The sequence below is a fragment of the Geotrypetes seraphini genome, chromosome 4 (assembly GCF_902459505.1).
Source record: "Geotrypetes seraphini chromosome 4, aGeoSer1.1, whole genome shotgun sequence".
Taxonomy (NCBI): Eukaryota; Metazoa; Chordata; class Amphibia; order Gymnophiona; family Dermophiidae; genus Geotrypetes; species Geotrypetes seraphini.
The window spans coordinates 227,893,126-227,916,386 of NC_047087.1; the positions used below are offsets into that span (position 1 = coordinate 227,893,126).

The following is a 23,261-nucleotide window of genomic DNA, read 5'->3' on the forward strand; positions in this document are numbered from 1 at the left end:
CCAGAATCTCGTTAACAAAACAGGCATGCATTTTACATTATTCTTAGCTGTGAAAATAGCAAGAAAAGCATCTTTTTGTATATGCCTTTTATTAGACTCTCCTTTCATCTAAGAAATATGAGACCTGAAATAAATTGTACCATCCTGCTGCTGCTTTTTTTATTCAGATCCTTGCCAGGGCTAGGCAGTATGTTAATGAAAACAGGTTGATAAATGACTCCCTGATATTTTCCAGACATTTTTCTCTCAGAAGTGCTCTAAACTGATGTAGCTCAAAGAGAATAAGGCGCATTAAGTCATTATATCAATTTTTGTTACCCAGATACTTCAGTCCCAGTTAAGAGCTGACAGCCAATATAAAACAAGGCAAGGGCATCATACGACTCCATCGATCAAACGTTGTCGTAGATAGATTGCCTATTACACAAATAGAACCAGCAGATTCACTTTGTAGTTTTATGCTCTCCAATTAAAGGATAACAAGGTACTTTCCCATAAATCTGCTAATTGTAACTGAATTAATTTAACAAATTTTGCCAAGCAGAGGGGAAAAAAGGTGATTGGTTAAGCTGATGTATAGTAACACAGGTTGTCACACAACAAGCTCCATTGCTGGCTCTTACTGCACTGTGATTGGGTAGAGTGTCACAACCACTTAGTTCCATTGTTGTTCTTTGGCAAAAGACAGCTGACAACCATACAGCATTGCACAAATAGGAGATAATTTATTTGCTGTGCTACCCTCCCCAAGCCTCCTCCTCAATCTGAAGCATGAAATAACTCATTCTTTGTATCTAATTAATGTTTCTCTCCAATGCAGCTTTTTTTTTCTAAATCAGAATTATACTGGTAAAGGCATTAGATAAGAGAAAGTGTTCCCATATGGGCATTCAGCAAACAATGGCAGTGATGTGCAAAACACAGAACAGCAGTCTATAACTGTTCCTATGAGCAGAGGCAATCACTATTTGGTGCTGCTATGCAGTCTGACAAGATTGCTTTAGTTTTCAGATTTTAAGACAGAAATTCAAGCACTTACAGAGATCGGATGAATATAACAACAAATCAGAGGGCGGTGTTAAGTCATATGAGAGGGACAATAGAATATGCACATAATTTACAGCCAGAACAAGTGTGACTATTTTGACTATATATGCAAATATTAATTCATTTGGGAGTAATGTGTAAGAACAAGAAATCATAATCATGTTAAAATGGCATCTCTAGGAAAGAAGAGAGCACTCACATTACTGAAAGGATATACTGTACAGTATGTGCTAGTCTGCTTTAAACTTTATGCTTGTGTGGCACATAGCAGTAGTTTCCATGGCTCCCCTACCTTCTGAACCTCTACTGTGGACTCTGGCCAACACTGGCAGGCAGCATGGGACCAGTGAGTCATTTCACATGGTCTACCCCTTCCTTTCTGCGTTTTCTTCCAGCTAGATTGGAAACCCATTGGGAGTACTAGGCTATGCACATTGACCACTTCTGCTGCTGCTGTTTTCATGCATTTGGTGAGGAGGAGGAGTTGGAGGTAAGGTGAGTTTTTCAATGCATTATTCTCTTACTCGTAGATTTTTTAAAAAATATATAGATTGGAACCCATTACATTTGTCTTGGTGGGGGAGAGTTCAAACTGTTAAGATGATGATCTTGCCTGTGGTTTGTTACCAAATGGGTATGTTGCCAGTGTTTTTTCAGGGATCCTTTTACAAAAAAATAAATAGTATACTTACTATGGGGTCTTTTTATCAAGCTGCAGTAGGGTTTTAACGTGCGTTAAACCACCTGCCTCGCCAGCCGCTAACGCCTGCATTGGGCAGGTGTTAGTTTTTTAGCCAGCCGTGGGGGTTAGTGCGTGATGAAATGTCTGACGCGCTAACCCCGCTAGCGCGGCTTGATAAAAAGACCCCTAAATTTATTTGGCTGGGTAAAGCAGCTCGAATTGATTTAGTACAGGGGTGTCCAACCCGCGGCCCCGCAAGGAGTTTTGTGCGGCCCAAGCTTCTTGCTCCCTCCCTTCTGTGCCTCCTTCCAGCAGGTATTTAGTTTTCTGCCCAGATCCTCGCGATCGATTCACGGCTCTTATAAAAAGCCTTCTCACATTCCCTTACTTCTTTGTCTCCCAGCAAGTATTTATTTTAAGGTTGGCTCCCTTGCTGCAATCCTCTGTGTGCGGCATTGATTCCTCGTGCACGATCTACGACTGTGTCAGAAGCGTTCCTCTGACGTCACGACGTCAGAAAGAAGGCTTTGGAAGCAGCCGTGAATCGCGCGTGAAGAGCCAACACCGCATGCGGAGGACTGCATCAAGGGAGCCGACCTTAAAATAACACTTGCCAGGAGACAAAGAAGTAAGGGAGAAGTAAGGGAAGGTGAGAAGGCTTTTGAAGCAACCACGAATTGCTCAAGCCGACGACGCACGTGGAGGACTGCAGCAAGGGAGCAGGCTATAAAGTAAACAGTCGCTGGGAGGCAAAGAAGGAAGGGAACGCTTCTAGTTCAGGCGTTGATCGCTGACGGCCATAAAATAAACACTCGCTGAGGCACAGAAGGAAGCCGCTGAACGCGTAAGGATCCAGCAACCACCGCCTGCAGCTTTGACCAGAAAAATTATTGCATCTAGGGAGCTGGCCAGAAGGTAAATACTCGCCGGAGGGAGGCATAGAATGGAAGGAGGGGGCATGAACTTGAGACATAGAATGAAGGGAAGGAGGTAGGGGAGCATGGCCATAGGATGGAAGAATGGAGGGAGTGAGGGAATAGAAATTGAGAATTGGGTGTCAGAGAGGGAAAAAGAGATGGTGGAGAGATGAAGAAAGAGGAGAATTGTTGGGCATAGGGAGGGAGAGAGAATTATTGGGGGAAGGGGTAAAATGCGGCCCTCAAGGACCTCAAGCTACCAAAGTAGACTGGAGGTTAGGGTAGCTGTCTTGGGCCCTGCTGATCTGTGTTCAAGAACTACTACTACTAGTAAATATTTCTATAGCGCTACCAGATGCATGCAGCGCTGCAAGAAAACAGTCCCTGCTCAAAAGAGCTTACAATCTAAACAGGCAAGACAGACAAACAGGATTTCATGGATACAGTTAAGGGGAAGGGTTAATCAGTTGGCTGGGTTGGAGGGCAGAGGAGTAGGGTTAAGGATTGAAAGCTATATCAAAAAGGTGGGGTTTCAGTCTGCTTTTAAACAAGGGAAGGGTAGGGGCTTGACATAGGGGGGGCAGCTAGATGAAAGGAGCGAAAGTCTGGAATTGGCAATGGAGGAGAAGGGTAACGCTAAGAGCGACTTAACTAAGGAATGGAGTTCTCCGAGAGGTGTATAAGGTGAGAGAAGTGAGGAGGCAGCAGAATGAACACACTTGTAGGTCAGCAATAAGATCTTGAACTGTATGTGATGACAGATAGGGAGCCAGTGAAGTGACTTAAGGAGAGGGGTGACATAAGCATAGCGAGGTTGGTAGAAGATGAGACGCGCAGCAGAGTTTTGCACAGATTGCAAGGGGGAGAGGCGACACTGAGGGATACCAGTTAGGCAAAGATTGCAGTAATCTAAGCGTGAGGTTACAAGAGCTTGGATAAGGGTCAGGGTAGCGTGCTCAGAGAGGATGAGGGCGACTGGCTTAAATCAAGCAGAAATACATTTTATGGCTGTAGCTCTGGGGTAAAAGGCAGACCTTCCTTAGCTGAAGTAGGAGTAATAATCGACGACAAATTCTCTTATCAAGAGCACATCAACAACACAGTCAAAAGTTGTTTTTACCGTTTACGTTTAATCCGCTCAATGTCGAAATATCTGGAATCAAAATCCCTAAATATCTTAATACACTCCCTTATAATATCCAGACTCGATTATTGTAATTCACTCTTCATGAACATCACCCAGAAGGATCAAAGACGATTACAAATAATACAAAATATCGCCATCAAAATAATTCACCATGGGAAAAAATACGATCACGTAACTCCCTATCTCAAAGAATCTCATTGGCTGCCCATCAACCAACGTACAACATATAAAATAGCATTACTGGTATTTAAAACACTAGATACTAATGAACCACAGTTCATAGATCGGCTCCTAATTCCTCATACTTCAAAACGTTCACTTCGGTCCAATACTCAAGGTCTATTAATGGTCCCCTCATTGAAAATAATAGGAACTAGACGCCATGACATCTTCTCAGTTATGGCACCTCTTATCTGGAATACCCTCCCCCTATATATCAGAAACATCAAAGATCTTAACTTATTTAAAACTAATCTAAAAACATATCTCTTCAAATCTTCATTTAACCTCTAGAACAACTTTTCCGCGTACAGCTAAACAATTAATACGTCCTCACACATTTTCCCCAACCTAATCGTTTGGTCCTACCCATATCATACCCCTTTCTTCCCTTGAGGAAACAACAATTTGTAACTTTTATTCCCTAATGTCCTTTCCTAATGTTTCTTAGTTCGTCTGTATTGTCAATCTGTCATAGCCCTTTGAAAATTGTTAATGTAAAATAACTTGTTTTACTGTTTTATACTATTATTCTTTTTACTATGTAATTCGCTTAGATTTAATAGGCGAACCATCAAATTTTATTAAACTTGAAACTTGAAGTGTGTCCTCAAATTAATTATTATTAAGACCGTCAGCACAGATTTACAGCGGTGGAATGAGGGGCTAAAACGCGGACCTGCAGACATGAAATCTGAAACTTCAGCTTTCAATAAATGAAGTTAAGGTCCGTGAGGTCTGCATTTTACCCCTTCTGAATTACTGAACATGGTGGTAGAGGAGTGAGGTAAAGATACATGGGAAAGAGAGATGAGAGGCAGTAATGTTGGATGTGGTGAGAACAGTAGGATGGATGGAAAGGGATGCAAGAGGGGCCTCAAGGATGTGGAGATGGTGGGAAGAATACTAAGATCAGACTTACATACAAATTCAACTTAAGAATGGTTTAAAAAATGGAACCCGTTCCTAACCCGGGGACTGCCTGTACTGTGCATGTGTGGTCGGTGATGTGGGCCTGAGTGAGGGGCAATCAAGAATAATTTTACATTTAGAATGGCTAATCTTCTTAAAGTGGACCAGTATCCTGACTTTTAAATATTGCTTTACATTCCTCTTTCTGCCTCGTGCTGAATTGACAGCCAAGGTGTGATTTGTGATGGGGCAGTTCTGCAGGTGAGGGGTAGATTTGTTTCAGTGAGATTAAGGTGTTTTTTGTTTTTTTTACAAATTTGTAAATAACAGCAGTCTATGAGATATTCAGTAACATGGAGCCATCATCATGTTGACCCTAAGCATGTTAATGAATATCTCATTGAAAGAAATCTACTCCTCACCTGCAGAACTGCCCTATCACAAATCACAATCAGCTGCAGGAGATTTTTTTTTTTTTTTTAATTATAAATAACTTTTTTGCTCTTTATTAGATGTTAAGTTCACCAAGGCTCTCCAAACTCAGCTCTCACACCCTCTTCAAATCTTAATAAATTATGAGTGAGCTAGGAAGGGTCATGGAAGTGACTGAATCTGATTTTTGAAACCTCTGCTATGTGCAATTAATGACAAGTGAGGACCCACTCAACACAGCAGTGTAATTAAAAACTTCCCAGTTTAAGGAAAACCAAAAGCAGCAAGTAAATTTTCTGGCATTGGAGCTAAGATGTACAGACGGAAAGAGACAAAGATGGGTGGTTGATTTTCCACATTTTGGATGGCTGCAGGCTGAGAAGGAAAGGTAATTTTGAATAACATGAAATTGCCAATTGACTTGCACCTCAGTTATGTATGTTATATCTGTTTTTAAAGGAGACATTACTTAAAAAAAAATATCAAAAACAATTTTAAATGGACACTGTGGAGAGGAACCCAAAAAAAGCAGTAATACCCTGCCTGAGCGATCCTCCACGTGCACAGCTGACAGCTGCTTCAGCATCCCTGCTCTTCAGAGGCTCGCCTCTGAAGAGGCTCACTGTAGCTGTTAAAGTGTATGGGAGAACCAGGCTTATGCTGTCAGTGGAACATGTGGAGGATCGCTCAGTCAGGGTAAGTATTACTACTTTTTTGGGTTCCTCTCCACAGTGTCCCTTTAATGAAGGTTTATTATTCGATATGTACATCTTCTATATTAGTAATTGCAAATTTAGGACCTGCTCGGCCTTTTTTTTTGTTTAGCAGCTAGCGTTAGTGTTTGTGCGACCCCAGGGAAACCAAAAGGTTGGACACCCCTGCTTTAGTATCTTTACAAAAATGTACTGGATCCTCCCCGAGCTCATGGAACATCTCCAGGATTGGTTATATTTAGAGTGGCAATTGATGTCCCCATTACGACTGTTTCATGTGTTGTGTATCAAGTTACCTAGGTATGTTAAGGACAATAGTATTTTATCTAAAACTTTGAAATTTATTAATAAATTAACAGATATTCCAATAGAGAAATCTACTTATCAATCCCTAAGGCTAAACTCTAAGATTCAAATAGGTGGGTCTGGGATCTTTTGGAAGTATTGGATGCAGACAGGCATTCGTACATTAGATGATGTTATATCTAATGGGAAACTGCTTGATTTTTCAAAATCTCAAAATTGCAGTTGAAGCAGGCCATTCAGAGTGGGTTCCCTGATTAGCAGAATCTCAAAAATCATTATAGCTTGCACAGGTCCTATGCTTCCAGACTGATTTGCTGGGGCATCAGGTCACCCGGTGGTATAAAATAATTCCTGAATTTTTGAATAAGAAACCAAAAAATGGTCTTAGAGACATTTGGAGCATTGAGATAAAGCAGTATATTTCTGCATCTCAATGGCCACGAATTTGGACTTGGAGGATGAAATGTACAGCGTAGATCTTTTTGGAGCCCTGTTAGGTTACATAAGTTGGACAGTTCTAAATCTAATAGATGCTGGCACTGTCATTTAGACATTGGGACACTGGATCATCTGTTGTTCTATTGTCCTTTGATACTCAACTTCTGGAAGTCAATATGGGGGCAGATTAACCTCATGCTGGAATCAACAAGCTCTTTGACATACGAGGCAATTATATGTGGAACATTGCTGTATATCAAGCCTCCTATGGATCATTACAAATGCAGGCTTTTCCTTATTATAACAGGGATAGCGATGCAAATGATAACACGCAACTGGAAAAATTGTGACCATCTCAACTTTTAATTTTGGTGGGCCAGTTTATGTTTAGATTACAAATATGAAAAGATGAATGCGGATACGTTGGGGCATAGAAAAATATTTAAATTGGTGTGGGGACCGTTGACATCCTTTGTTAATTCAACATAATTGTCAGGCTGCATCTTTGCATGGTCTGATGCTCCTGGATGGTAAAATAATCACAGCAAAGAGCCCTAAGATGACCTGAGGTATATCACTGCAAGTCGAGTTAACAATCTGCATAGTAATGAGAAGCAAAACATGTACATGTTTTACATCTCATTACTTAGTCTTCTGAGAGGAGAGAAGCAGAGGACATATTTCTCTCTGAGAAGAAAGGAGAGGATATATCTTTTAGAGAGGAGAGGAGACAGGATATTTCTCTGGTAAGTATACATTATTTTGTTCTAAGCTTTGCTAATTTGGAGGATAAAAGCTAAACTGTAGGTTCCTTTATAAATATAGTTTTAAATCTTAAAAAAGCAAGATTTACTTAGCTAGTCTATACAAAATAAAAGCCTGTTATAGTTTTTAAACTTGAATTTTCTGCTAGGCAGGCAGGGTCTGGCTTAGTCTTCATTCCCTCCCACCCATCCCATACCCACCTACCACAAGCTAATTTCCTTTACTTATAATCTTAATTTAAATAGTCAATTATCCTAGTTAGGACAACAAGTGAACTGGTTATTACATATTCTTAATATATTTCATTTCTTGCTAAGGCAGCTCAATAATAAGATGCAGACAGTAGTCCAACAGAAAGAAGGGACCTATCCAGTCTTTTGCACCGAGTGTCATATGTATGAATATCTCACAGTGGTGAGAAATTATGTGTGTGTACTAGCTGTAAAGAGCTCCTAGCTCTCAGAGAACTAGTCCATTCACTTGAGGCTAGAGTTATAGACTTAGAGAAGCTGAGGGAGATGGACATTGTACAGAAATCCCACCTTTTGTCTGGCAGCCCCTGTGCTGCCCTGGAGGAGGGAGGCCTCCTAAAAGGAAAACATTACCTTGGTGATGCAGGAAATGATCCTGTAGCCAAGACCTGCTCACCAGAAGATGCAATATCCTCTTGCACTGAGGTCCTATCTCCAGGGGCTTCTGCCCAAAAGGGAGGATGGCCGTTGTAGTGGGAGATTCAATCATTAGGCATGTAAATAGCTGGTTGGCTGGTAGGCTTGAGGATTGTCTGGTCACTTGCCTGCCTGATGAACAAGTGGAGAACTGCATGCATCACTTAAATAGATTATTAGATAGTGCTGGGGAGGAGCCAGCTGTCTTGGTACATGTAGGTACTAATAACATAGGAAAATGTGAAAGGGAGGTTCTAGAAACCAAATTTAGGCTCTTAGGTAGAAAGCTGAAATCCAGATCCTCCAGGGTAGCATTTTTAGAAATGCTCCCCGTGTCACATGAAAGACACAAAGATGGAGTAGATCATATTGGAAGGCACTATACTTTAAAGAGGAAATTGAATCAAACAAAATAAACATTCTGCACGACACAGATAACAATGTGCAATCTATATGGATAGAAATTACATGTGTAAAGGGAAAAAATATACAGGTTAGGGCTATACTACCGTCTTTCAGGACCGAATGAGCAGACAGATAAAGAAATGTTTTCAAAAATTAGGAAAACTGGCAAATTGGGCAACAGTATAATAATGGGTGATTTTAACTCTAATGTTGAGAATAGCACACATATATAACCATAAAATAAATGTGCTAGCACAGGTATAAAAAGACTGAATAACTAAACCCATACTCAAGGAAGGAAAAATAAAAGGATCAAAAAGATAAAAAAACAAAATAAACCTAATATAAACAAAGTGGAAAAAAAAGACCTCAGTTTGGCTTCATATGTCTAAACCCCCCCCCCCAAAAAAAAAAAAAACAACCCTCCACTTATAACACCAAATTTCAGTTCTTAAGCCTTCTTTCACCCTACTGCCACAAAAAGCCTTTCAGGTCGACAACATGTCTGTGTGTTTTTATAATCCTTCTTTTACCATATTGCCAGAAAAAGTCTTTGACATTTTTTCCATGTGACATTTCGGTTTTATTAGATACACCACAAATAATAATAGAAAAATATTTAAGCAGTTTACAATGAATAAAATCATAAAAAGGGTTAGATAAGGATCATATATGATAAGTTCTAAAGTGCAAGCAAATCTTTATAAGAAAAGGGGAAAGTGATTACTCTATGACACGATAGGAAGGCAGGTAGTGAAACGAATACAAAAATATAGAATCAATCTTGAAAAGTTCTACCCAGGTAAAAATATTCAAAATTCTACCCTCTCCTTTTTATGGAAGTATAGTCTACCCACACAAAATTAGTTGGGTAAGAACGGGACTATTTAGGGCTTTCCTGAAAAGGGTATGACAATCAGTATTATCCTAAAACTTTGTACTGACAACTCCATTCACACCAACAGTTGTCGAATATCTACTTAGCTGGACAGTTGTCACTATATATTCAGATATAGATAATCTGGTAAAAGTACTCGGTTATTTTTGGTTGCACTGTGATTTTTAAACATTGACTTCTTAATTGCCAGGCACTCAACCACTTCTCAATGTTTCATTAATCTCTTGTCTGTTCCCTTAGGTCAGGGGTGTCCAATGTCGGTCCTCGAGGGCCGCAGTCCAGTCGGGTTTTCAGGATTTCCCCAATGAATATACATGAGGTCTATTTGCATGCACTGCTTTCATTGTATGCTAATAGATCTCATGCATATTCATTGGGGAAATCCTGAAAACCCGACTGGATTGCGGCCCTCGAGGACCGACATTGGACACCCCTGCCTTAGGTGCATTCACTTTGTGAGAAATTGTAGTGTCACACACAAAAACGCAAACCAGCCCCATAACTCAAAAGAAAATATGATTTATCAGTATCATCATATGCTTATTACTTAATGTACTTGCAGTTCTGGGGCTAACCCCCAAACTGTTTGATTTGAGTCTCCTATGTGGGGCAGCATCAATAGATCTGCCTTTATTCTCAACAGGACACAGAATTCACTTGGTTTGAATTATGCACCTTCTGCTTTATGATAGGTTTCCTACATTTTAAACATTTATTCCAGATTTTACTTTCAATCTGTGAAGAAAGATTTATCTCTTAGCATTGCAGACCAACCAGTTCAAGTGTTATAACAGCATGGAATCCCACTACATCCTAAATAGATCAGTGGCTCAAGAGAACCTGCATTTGATCAAACCAACAGTCACCATCTACTGTAAGAATGAATAAACTCCTTTCCTTCTCCCAATCACCACCTTTGACAAGTATACTGTATCCAGTCACCCGTGAAGTATTTTATCCTCTGCCAGAATGGACACATCAATACAATTTGACCCTATTCACCAGCTGCAGATTCTATATGACCATCAGGATATACTGTTACAACAATAGTGAAATCCCAGGAATATTGCATCTTATTGTGGACAAGAAGGGGGCTTCCAACAGAGTTTGTTTGTAAGACTCTATGGGAGACAGTATAACAAGCTCTGTTGAAATCTGAAAACACTGAGTGCCTTTCTCCTCCGAACCACAAATGTTCAGCTTACTTTAGTCCATTGTTTGCTATAATGCACATTTCTACTGGTAAAGCTGTGTTTTCTGGTATGGGAATGGTTTTGAAAATAACCTATCCTAGGAATTTGTAAATAAAAATTCTTATAAATTCAATGAAACTGATGCTCATCCTAGGTCAGACCCCCCTCCCTGCTTTTTTTTTTTTTTTTCTTTTTCAAATATAAAGGAAAAGTTAATTTCTTCTGCATGACAAAAATTTGTACAAGAAAAAGTATTTTGTTAAACAGAAAATATTGTAGTTTTAGTAACAGAATACACTGGTTTATGATTAATATTCAGATCTTTTCACATATCCACGTGGTTCTAATCTTCCATATCCACTTGAAGTCAACAGCACATTAAAGAAATGCAATACAGATTTAACTGGACTCACTACTAAAGAAAGAGTTTCCACTGCAGCAGGAAGCTGATTTCAGCTGTCACTTAAAGTAAGTAAAATGACAAATATCTGTAATATCTGTCAGAACTGGAATGTTTTAAAAAGAATTATGAAGCTGTCAACATTTTGATGACTTTAACAAGAAAAAAAGAAAGGAAGAAGAAAAGAAAACAGACAGCATGTCTGTTATGTATCTAGTTACCAAACTCTCCTATTACTTGCATTAATAAAATCACATTACACATATGAAAAGAAGACAAACAATCTCCAGGAAAAACTGAATGCATATACCTGTTACTATATTGCTGAGACCATGCTATTCAGCTGATTCATATCTGCTCAGCACTTTCAAATCTATACAAAGGGAAAGGTTTCAACATAATTTGAATACAGCATGTAGAACATATATTGACAGTAAATGGAATCTTAAAGAACTGATGTGAAGGACTCAGAAACGAAACCACATACAAGGACGAATCAAAAATTAAAGGCAATTGTTAAATTACACAATAACCGGAACAAAGCTAGCAAAATTCAATATATGTACTCGTAAATTGCCAGTTGGATAGCTTGTCCACACACAGTGCAGCACTCGGCCTTTAGTCGTGTGGCAATCACAAGGTCAGAAATATTGACGCTCCATTGCAAGATTGCATCATTGAAGAACAAAGTGCAGCAGTGTGCCTTCTTTGGACAGAGGGAGTGAAACCTGTGGAAATTCACCGTCGGATATTGACTCAGTATGAACATAGCACCATGAATTAATGAATTAAAGGTTTATGAGTGGTAAAAAGTTTTAAAGCAAGAAGAACAGGTGTAATCATCAAAGTTTGTTCTGGTCATCTATCAGCATTGTGCACACAAGAGCACATTGACAGGATGGATGCCTTGATTAGAGAAGACTGACGGATAACGGTGTCTCAATTGGCTGCAAATTTGGATATCAGCTATGGATCTGCATTTGCCATTATTAGGTTTCCATATTCATGTGAACAAAGTACTATAAATAATAATAATAATAATAATGTTATTTCTTATATACCGCTGTACCGTGAAGTTCTAAGCGGTTTACAGTTGAAACAGAAGAAATGCAATAAGTAAGATTAATTAAGATGAAGAGAGAGTACTTAGAGTTCCCTGACTGTCCCAAAGGCTCACATTCTTGCTAAAGTACTTGAGAAAAATAAATTAGTTAGGTTATAAACATAGAGTTGAAGAAGGTAGGAAAACAGTTCATAGGAAAATTAATTTTGAATACATTATACATTATATATTGTTCAAGGCGGAATACAAATTATAGGAGATTTGGACATTACCAAAAGAATTGCGTAATAAAGATTATCTAGATAAATTACATAACAGTGATTCATGTACATTACAGAGAATATCAGTATATACGGTTTACAGATTGGAAGTTACCTAATAATGACATAAGAAGTTTATTGGATAGTGTGGAAAATGTTTATATAGGAATCAGAGTAAGTATGATAGGAAAGGTTCTAAGAATTGATTAATGTGTTATTCTATAGAGGGAGAGCTTGTGCATAAAGGGAGGATATTAGTTGGTAATGACGTGTTTTCTGAATAGAAATGTTTTGATTTCTTTTCGAAATACTTTGATGTATTGATTATTAGTTTGGTGACTGTAGGGTCAATTTTTGCTGCCTGTGTCGCTAGAAGGCTGTCGTATAGTTTCTTAAGACGGTTCCATTATTAGGTGGGAAGGTGAATAGGTTTTGAGTTCTTCTTGATCTGGATGAGAAGTAGCGGTTTAGGCGGTTGTTTAGGTAATAGGGGGCAGTTCCATGGGTTATCTTAAACAGCAGACAATAGAACTTGAATTGAGTTCTTGCTTTTATCAGAAGCCAGTGAGAGTCTATATAGGCGGGAGTGATGTGGTCAAATTTGCTGAGACAGTAGATGAGTCTGATGGCAGTGTTCTGAACTGTCTGTAGTTGTTTTATCATATTGTTAGGACATGTTAGGTAGAGGCTGTTGCAGTAATCCAAGTTACTGAGTGTGAGGGATTGTACAATGATCTTGTAGTGTTCTTTGGTAAAGAAATTTCTTATTTTTCTTAGGTTTCGCATGGTGAAGAATGCCTTCTGTATGACTTTGTGTATCTGTGTCTGCATAGTGCAGCGTCTATCTAATTGTATTCCTAGAATTTTTAGAGTGCTCTGTATGGGATATTTGATTGTATTTACTTCCAGTTCTGTTAAAGATTGCTTTTGTTCCTTCTCTAGTAGTAGGAATTTGGTTTTCTCTGCATTCAGTTTCAGTTTATGGTTCTTCATCCATTTTTCTATAAAGATGTAGATAATGTACTCTGTTGAGGGCTTAATGGATGGAGCCCCTGGCTCTCAGTGTGCAAAGCTGCAGTGTAGAGGGCTTATCTTAGACATAAAAACAGAGTGTGTAATGGACTCAAGCTCCCAGAGGGCTTTGCTACAGCTTGTGACTGTAGCCCACCCTTCTCTCTGCCTCTGTGTGAGATCAGAATCAATTTTGTCAGAACACACATGGTTTAGTTCAGGACTGTGCCCTCTTCTGATTTCAAACATTGAATTTGTCAGCTTCTAATTAATCTGGTACCGTTAAGTTTAAAGTACAGTATCACCATTTTCATAGAGAGTACACTCCCAGTTACCCAGCCTGTGGGATAAGATACACTGGTAGAGTGGAAATGCAGTGGGCAAAACTAAAAGGAGCAATTGTAAGAGCAACAAACCTTTTTGTGGTGCAAGTAAAAGTAATAGGAAAAGAAGACTGCTTTGGTTCTCAAAAGTAGTAGCTGAGACTGTAAGGAATAAGAGGTTAGCTTTCATAACTACAAAAGTTCACAGAAAGAGGAAGGCAGGCAAAAATATTTGGAAAAGTTAAGAGAAGCTGATTGTGCAGTCAGAAAATCAAAAATGGAAATGGAAGAAAAAAATAGCTGACATGGTAAACAGGGAGACAAGACTTTTTTTAGATATATTGGTGATAGGAAGAAGTGCAAAAGAAGCATTGTGAGACTCAAAGGTGAAGGGGAGAAATATGTGGAAGCTGATAAAGAAAAGGATGACTTGTTTAACAAATATTTCTGTTCTGTGTTCATGGCTGAAGTGCCAGGAGAGGGACCACAGAAGACAAATGTGAATAGGAATGGAGGAGTGGTAGACCCTGATCAATTTTCAGAGGGTTGTGTTTGTGAGAAACTAGTTAACATAAAGATAGACAAAGTGATGGGGTCAGATGGTGTACATCCAAGAGTGCTGAAGGAATTTAGGGAAGTTCTGGTGGCTCCGCTGACTGACCTTTTCAATGAGTCTCTAGAGTTTGGAGTGGTACCGGAGGACTGGAGAAAGGCGGATGTGGTCCCCCTTCACAAAAGTAGAAGTGAGGAAGAAGTAGGGAATTACAGTCTGGTAAGTCTGGCTTCTGTGATAAGCAAATTAATGGAAACACTTAAAAACACTTTAAATGATGAAGTTTCAGAGGTAGGTCTTGTCAGACAAATCTGATCAATTTCTTTGATTGGGTGACCAGATTATTAGATAGCGGGCGTGCACTAGATGTGGTGTTTTTAGATTTTAGCAAAGCCTTTGACAGTGTTCCACAAAGACATCTGACAGGCTGGGTCAAGAACTGGTTGAGTGTAAGGCGACAGAGGGTAGTGATCAATGGAGATTGCTCTGAGGAAAGGGATGTTACCAGTGATGTGCCTCAAGGTTCTGTTCTTGGGCCTCTTCTTTTTAACATTTTTATAAACAATATTGCTGAAGGGCTGTCAGGTAAGATTTGCCTCTTTGCGGATGATACCAAAATCTTCAATAGAGTAGACACCCCTGATGGTGTGAATAACACAAAGAAACACCTGGCGAAGCTTGAAGAATGGCCTGAAATTTGGCAGCTGAAATTTAATGCTAAGAAATATAAGGTCATGCATTTGGGTTGCAAAAACCCACGGGAATAGTACAGTTTAGGGGGTGAAGAACTTATGTGCACAACAGAAGTGCAGGACTTGAATATGACTGTAAGTGAAGATCTTAAGGTGGCCAAACAGGTTGAAAAGGTGACGATGAAATCTAGAAAGATACTAGGGTGCATAGAGAGAGATATGGCCAATAGGAAAAAGGAGGTATTGATGCCTCTGCAAAGACTTTGGTGAGACCTCATTTAGAATATTATGTACAATTCTGGAGATCGCACCTTCAAAAAGATATAAAAAGGATAGAGTTGGCCCAGAGGAAGGCTGATAAAATGGTGTGTTGTCTTCCTGAGGATTCTGTCAGCTGGTTTGTCGCAGCAGCGTGGGGGGGGGGGAGCATTCTGGTGCTGTCCACTGGTGCCAGGTCACTTGGGAGAAGTGCGCCGGGTTCAGGAGGAGCTGTGTTTTCTTTTGCCTCTCCTGGATGCTGATCTTCCTGGGGATTCTGTTGGCTGGTTTGGTGCGGCGGTGTGGGGGGGTGTTCTGGGGCTGTCCATTGGTGCCGGGTCACTTGGGGGGGATGCACCGGGTTCTGGGGGAGCTATGTTTCATTTGGTCTCTCCTGGCTGCTGTTCTTCCTGTGGATTCTGTCGGCTGGTTCGGCACAGCGGCGTGGATAGACCGTTCTGGGGCTATTCACTGGTGCCGTGTCACTTGAGAGGAGGCACGCTGGGTTCTGAGGGAACTGTGTTTTTTTTGTCTCTCCTGACTGCTGCTCTTCCTGGGGATTCTATCAGATGATTCAACACAGCTTTCACTGTCCGGGCTCTTGTCCAGCAGCAGAAGGGGGAAGCCATCGGCGCGATGCAGCATGGCCCTGACGTGGTCACCAGAGGTGGATTGATGCCGGCATCTGAGGATCTCCTGTAGCCTGCCCTCTCTCCCCCTCTCCTCGGTGGACTTGCACTCCTGCAGCTACGTTGTTGGACACATTGAAGGGAAACTGAACTTCACTTCAGGGGTCTGCTGTCGGCGGCGCCTGGCATCATGGTAGACTTCATTGACATGGTTCCTGGTCTTGCTTCTTTGGTGGCGACCGGTTGACCAGGTTCTGCAGACTGAACTTACCATCAAGTCATCTCAGAGATTTTTCTATCTCTTAAATATGTTTTATATTTAATTTTTTATCTTCTTTCATTATTCTTATTTCTTTCATTTTTGATCTTGGAAATGTATTTTTATTTTAATCAGGTACTTTAGCTAGATTGTGAGCCTTTGGGACAGATAGGGTAGTTTTTCTCAAGTACCTAATTTCATTTTAGTTTGATACATTGTAAACCACTTAGGTCAGTAAAATGCAGGAGCGGTATATCAAATCTTAAATAAACAAGCATAAACTTTATAAGGCGTATGAGGACAGACTTATAGATTTCAATATGTATACTTTGGAGGGAAGGCGGGAGAGGGGAGATATGATAGCGATGTTTAAATACCTACGTAATATAAATGTGCATGAAGTGAGTCTCACATTTGAAAGGAATGAGGGGGAATAGGATGAAGTTAAGAGGAGATAGACTAACGAGTAATCTAAGTATAGGGGTATATTCTTTGTAAGCTTATTTTGCTACACAAGAAATCACAAAACATTTTTTCTTTTTGTTATCTGTAACTATGACTATTTGTACTGGCTGTGGAATTTCCCTCCCCCCTCCCTGCTTTCCTGTAAAACGAAACTTAGATTTCCTCAGAAGCTACACCCATAACTAGCTTGTGACTGCGCATGTACAAAGGGGGGACTATAAATATGTGGTTGTTTACTGAATAAAGTGGGATATCTCTTTGGATATGCAAACAGTACGCATGTGTGTTTATTCTTTCTAAAAGAGACTATCCCCAGTTGCATCTGACTTACAGACGGCAGAGAGTGTGTGGCAGTATTGGGACCAGAACCTTTTCACTAAGGAAATACTTTTTTACAGAAAGGGTGGTAGATACGTGTAACAGTCTCCTGGAAGAGGTGTGGAGACAGTGACTGTGTCTGAATTCAAGAAAGCCTGGGATAGGCACGTGGGATCGCTTAGAGAGAGGAAGAGATAATGGTTACTGCGGATGAGCAATCTGGTTGGGTCATTTGGCCTTTATCTGCCATCATGTTTCTATGTTTTTATCTGTAGCCCACTACACTTCTTCTGTTGTGCCACACCCTGTCAGAACCAATCAAGCTTTATTGCTACCTAAATCTCACTCAGATTCTAAGCAACTAGCATGTGATATTTACCATGTTGGCTGTTTTAAGTGGGCAGTAGGTATTATTATGGGTTTACCCTAATGGCTACCACATACTAACATCTGGGCTAGCTGTTAAGTATAGTATAGTAAACAACTTACTTGAAAAAAAAAAATAAAGGTCATATTTGTCAAACATTAGCACTCACTAAAAAAAACAGACTACATTAACTGCCACCACATGTTATTCCTATAGCTGTGGCAGCAGTTAGTGGACGTTACCTTCTGTTAGGGTGTTCTCATGCAGTGTAGTAAACTAAATATGCTGAATCTTTCTGAAATACTAAATCTGCAAACAATAAAATTTCAAATTGGTAATGCAAGGAAACTTACTTGGAAATATTGAGCACGGAGCATTCAGAAGAGCTAGAGGAAATAGAGAAAAGCATGTCTTAAGCTGCTGCACCCAGATAAAAAATGAGAGTTAATGCAAATTTAAGAGAATAATTTAAATTGTTGCATTGCATTTGAGGAAAACAAGAAAATGAATTATAAGGAGATGAAATATATACATGGACGACCATTTTCAAAAAGGACATTTAAGTCCTACTTGGATGTTTCCTGCTAAACGTCCAAATTTGGAAGCACAGAAAAGTCAATTTTCAAACGGGACATCCAAATATATATATATATATTTTTTTTTTTTTGAAATTAGCCTACTTGGACATCTTGGCTGCCAAAACGTCTAGACTTCAGGATGTCTAATTTTATTCACCACTTTTCACCTAAAAAACGTCCAAATTAGAAACATCCAAACAGCACCATTGAGACATGGGAGGGTCCACCATTCTAATGGACTGGCCACAAGAACATGCCAACAGAGCAGTGGGTCATCTTAGAGGGCACTGCTGTGAACTTCACATAAAGGGTTCCAGATATACATCTCACCATGTACCCCTTATAATTTACGGTGAGACCTCCAAAACGCCCCCAAAACTATAATTGTAAACCGGCTAGATACTTGTTGATGGTCGGTATATTAAAAGTCAATAAACTTGAACTTGAAACTTGATAATATCCACCTAGCACTCCAATAGCCCATATAGCTGTAGGTGGCACCTATATGGCAGTATAGTAGAATTTTGGTGGGTTTTGGTTGGCTCATACTTAACACCATAGATGCTGTGGTTAGAGTGCCTTATGAATCTGGCTCCTCTTCTCTATGGCTCACTAGTCCACCCATCTGGCTACTTGAGACATCTATGTGATGCTGTACAAGGATTTCCCATACCAGATGCTGCTGTTCCAGAGAGAAGTATGCACTGTTTCATTCAGATCTTTGTGGGGTGGAAGGGGAATCAGTGACCACTGGGAGAGTATGTGTGTGTGTGTGTGGGGGGGTCATTACTTAATCCCTCCAGTGGTCATCTGGTCAGTTTGAATACCTTTTTGACACTTAGATGCTTCCAAAAGAGGTCTAGCCCAAAACATCTAAGTTCCGTCCAGGATGGGAAAAGTTTGATTATCTCAACAAACGTCCAAGACTCCCACAGTCCACCCAAAGCACACCCACAACATGCCTCTTAATATGCCCCCTTGAACTCTGGATGCACAGCAGAGAAAACATTTTGCTACTAGAAGTCTAGGAAAACAGTTTTAGCAGCAATTTTTTTTTTAAGTCAAATCATTTTATTGATAAAATAAAATCAACAGAAAAACAAACAATAATGAATAAGAGCAACAGCAGAGCTAAGCAACTAGTGGATGATACAGATCATAACAGTACCAAGGAATACAGATGTATGTATACATATCAATTAGTGCAGTCACAAAATTGTTCCAGTGGAGACCATATATCATGAAAAGTCCTTTGAGAGCCTCTACACTCTGCCAAACGCAACTCATATTTGTAGCAGAGGAGTACCATATTCCACCATTGGTTCATTGGTACTGGGGATTTGCATTTCCAATGAAGAAGGACAGTCTTTATTGCTAACCCCAGAAGAATGTCATAAAGAATAGAGTGCGATCGAGCGAGTGGAGGTTCCAGCATGGCAGATTGTAGAATTACCTGACAATATGAGAGGGTTGTGGATAAAGAGAGGACCTGGCCTATTAGGTCTCCCACCTCGGTCCAGAATGCAGTAACAAGAGGACAATCGAAAAGCATATGTTGGAAAGTTCCTAGATGGGTTCCGCAGCGCCAGCATTTATTGGAAGATGACGTAGAGACTCGTTGTTTAATAGGGGTCCACAGTGATTTATGAAGAACAAAAAATAAGGATTGTCTGAGAGACGCTGAGAAGATAGCTATAGGCCTGATGAGAAGGAAGTTTATATTTGAGTTGCAACTGAGTAAAGGACATCAAAGCATGGTTGGTCAAAATGTCTCGGATATACCATATACCAACATTGATCCATAATGGCCAATGCACCATATGTGAGTTAATAGTAATGTTAGGATTACCCCATAATGGGGATTGGACAGAGGTAAAATCATCAAAGTCAGGTTCCGTGGGATCCACCCCCGAGGTATACAAGCACTCATAAAATGATTTGAAATGATTGGCTATTTCATTTGGATCTGTGATGAGAGATCCAGCCGGCTTAAGTGCTTTAATGTGTCCAGCTCTTTTTTTCTGTTTGAGGTAATTTGCTAGCAACGACCCCGCTTTGTTTTGATGCTCATAATAAAGAGCCCCCTCTTGCACCAATAAAACCCCAGCTCGTTCAGAAAGGATGGAGTTATACTGAAATTTAAGTTTGCGTAATCGAGTCAAAATTGGAGTAGACGGAGATAAATGATATTCCGTCACCAGCAATTTTATTTGAGTGTCTAAGTCAGTAAGCTCACATTTTCTTTTTTTTATTTAGATGGGCCGAGTAAGCTATGATTTTCCCTCTCAGATAAGCTTTATACGCATCCCATACAGTTGGAAAAGCCAATTCCTGGGTATCATTATGTGTAAAGTATTCTGCTGTCCATTCTTCAACCTGATGTATAAAGTCTTTATCCGCTAGTAGAGCAGTATTCAAACGCCAGGTAGGCGTAGGAGATGTAGGTGCAGATAGAGAAAAAGATACAGAAACCGCTGAGTGATCCGTGAGAGGGCAAGAAATGATAGAAGTGGAACGGACAGATGACAAGAGAGTTTTAGACAAAAGAAAATAATCCAACCTCATGGCAGAAGCATGAGGTGCGGACCAAAAAGTATATTCAAGACCTTTTGGATGATATAGACGCCAGACATCAAGCAGTCCATATGAGTGGATAAGATGCGTCAATAGCGGTACCGTAGGAGGAGGGCGATACGATGACTGGGATCTACGATCAAGAAGAGCATCAAGAACTAAATTCCAATCCCCCCCCATAATAAAGTAGTCAGTGGATATAGAGGCCAGTTCTTTAGCTAAAGTTCTAAAAAAGTCAGTATTAGGGATGTTTGGGCCATAAACTGTAAAAAAGGTGTATCTGAGAGCATTAATTTCCAATGTGACTGTAATCCACCGACCCTGCGAGTCGTGGGAAGAGTGCACAATAGAATAATTAAGATGTTTGGATAATAATATAGCCATCCCTCCTTTTGAGTTCACTGCAGGAGAGAAGAAGCACTGAGAGACCCAGTCACGTTTTAATTTAGCCGACTCAATCGAGTTCAATTTGGTTTCTTGCAGAAAGACTACCTGAGCTGAATGATGTTTACAATACAGAAGTGCCCTTTTTCTCTTGATAGGGTGATTTAGACCTCTAATGTTCAGGGATAACACATTACAGATAGCTATCAGAAATTATAAGGAACAAGTAAACTGCACGAGTTCACATTACATCCTGGACTGTACAAATAATACCAGATCATAGCTGCCTTGCTCTGTAAATAAAAGAAACAAACCCCCCACACACCCTCATGCATACACCCGTCCACCCTCCCCACAGTCAACCGAACTCCCCCCATCCTGCAAGACATAAGCCTTGCAATCATCCCGCCCAACCGGCGCCCCAAGGGCCTACGGAGGGGGAGAGAAACCACAACATGGAGGCTTATGGCCAGCCCCCTCCCCCCAACTCCAATATCAACATGATGAAAAAAACAGAACATATTGATCATCCACTCCACATAGAGCTCTGAATAAAGCAGTACTATTAAGCACAAATATCAAATCTTCAGATACACACTAGACAGACTAGGCAGAAAATCAAGTAGGCAATCAGGTGTCCATACGCTGCAGGTCCTCTTGCTCCTTCAGGAAGCGATCCACTTCTGAAGGATCATTATAGGTTTTAGTATGATTGTTGTAAGTTATTTTAAAGCGTGCTGGCGAAAGGAGGCCAAACCGCGCCTCGAGAGCACGCAAGCGAGGACGCAAAGCCAAAAATTGGCGACGCTTTTCTGCAGTGGCTTTAGTGTAATCAGCTGAAATGTAAATGGCTTGCCCCTGCCACTCGATTTTCCGTAGCGATCTCATTTTATCCAGAATCTGGGCCACGTGCTGGAATCGCAGCAATTTCATCAACACAGGGCGCGCCCTCTGGGAGCCGGACGGAGCCTTAGCCGGCACCCTGTGGGCCCGCTCCACTTCGAGCTGCCGGTCAAATTTTAAAGAGAGCACTTTGGTAAGCCACTCCTCAAAAAAAGCACATGCTGCTGTTCCTTCAATCCGGTGATACGCAAATTATTCCGCTGGCTATGGTTGCCTAGGTCGGTAAGCTGATCCTCGAGGGCCCGCAAGGCCTTCTGGTCCATGGATTGATTGGAGGCAAGATCATCGATGGTCTTACATTTGCGCTCCAAGGACACCAGCTTAGTATCCATGGCTGACATCTTTTCGGTAAGAGATTGGATCTCGTGTTTAATGTCCTTAATGTCATCTTTGCTTTCAGACAGCATGTTAGATATAAATTGTAGTTGTTCCGACACCATCAGTTCCGGATCAACACGTGGCCGCGGAGCGTCTCCCTTGACTGGAGACGGCGGGTCCTGTTTTTGGCGTTTAGCATCCGATGTGCCGCAAATGCAGCCTCAATCTTACCCTGTTTCGGAGCAGGCATCGCGCCAGCAATTTTTAGCGCGTTTAAGCCTGATTGGAGACGTGTGGAGTAGAAATAGTGGAGCCGGGGACGGGAGCTCTAGCCCTAAGCCTCCATCTTGTTCGGGCTCTCTAGCGTCCCCCCTTTTTAGCAGCAATTTGACATCCCGGCATTGTGTTATTTTTTTTCATTATGCCCCTAATTTTGTCCAGATAAAACAAGACCCCTTACATAGTTTCAAAAATACTTTGCAGTTGTTTAAACATTTTGAACGACCCTTGAAAATACATTAGTATGATAGGGGGTTTTCTTAGTTAATTCATAATTTGTGTTCAAAGTGTCCTCCTTCAACCTTGACACATTCACCAAGTCTTCAACACCACTAAATGTCATTTTGCAAAAATGGATCTTAATAGTCATTTCCTGAATGATGTCATATTGAAAATAATGATTTATTAAGTTGTTACAGTTATCTTTTAGTAACATTTGTCAATAATAGTAAAAAAAATTTAAATAATAGTATATTCATTTATGTGTTATTTGGAAAAATGTTAGAGTTCTATTTTTTATTCAGATGATGTGTATATAGGAGTAAATATTCAGCCAGTGGAGAGCAATGATTTTTTTTTTATTGTCACTGCAATATTTATGCCCAGTATTCAATGCCAGCCTATATCTTGGACACCTAGTGATGCCTGCTTAGGCCCTGCTAGGTGTGATTCTATAAATGGCACCTGGTGGTTGACAACTGTGCCAAACGGTGCCTATAATGAAGGTGCCACTAGGCACAATTTATAGAATCTAGTAGTCATAATGCCTATGACTACTAGTAGTAGGCTCATGGGACTGGGGGGCTAAACTTGGTTGGCATACTGTATATTTGGGAGAGATCTGGATCATTACATTATAATACATTAAAAAGATTATAATCCACA

The 23,261-nt window shown here is 40.3% G+C and overlaps 1 protein-coding gene across 12 annotated transcripts in view; it reads right to left on the reverse strand.

Moving 5' to 3' along the window:
• LRMDA (leucine rich melanocyte differentiation associated) overlaps nt 1-23,261 on the reverse strand; it is a 1,649,176-nt gene that overhangs the window by 1,234,044 nt on the left and 391,871 nt on the right. For 11 of the 12 annotated variants that reach the window (XM_033942049.1, XM_033942047.1, XM_033942054.1 and 8 more), the window contains exon 3: nt 17,694-17,726. The exons of the other annotated variant lie outside the window; for it this stretch is intronic. In XM_033942049.1, the coding sequence (XP_033797940.1) occupies nt 17,694-17,726 (33 nt within the window). The remainder of the gene's footprint in view (nt 1-17,693; nt 17,727-23,261) is intronic. 12 annotated transcript variants of the gene reach the window in all.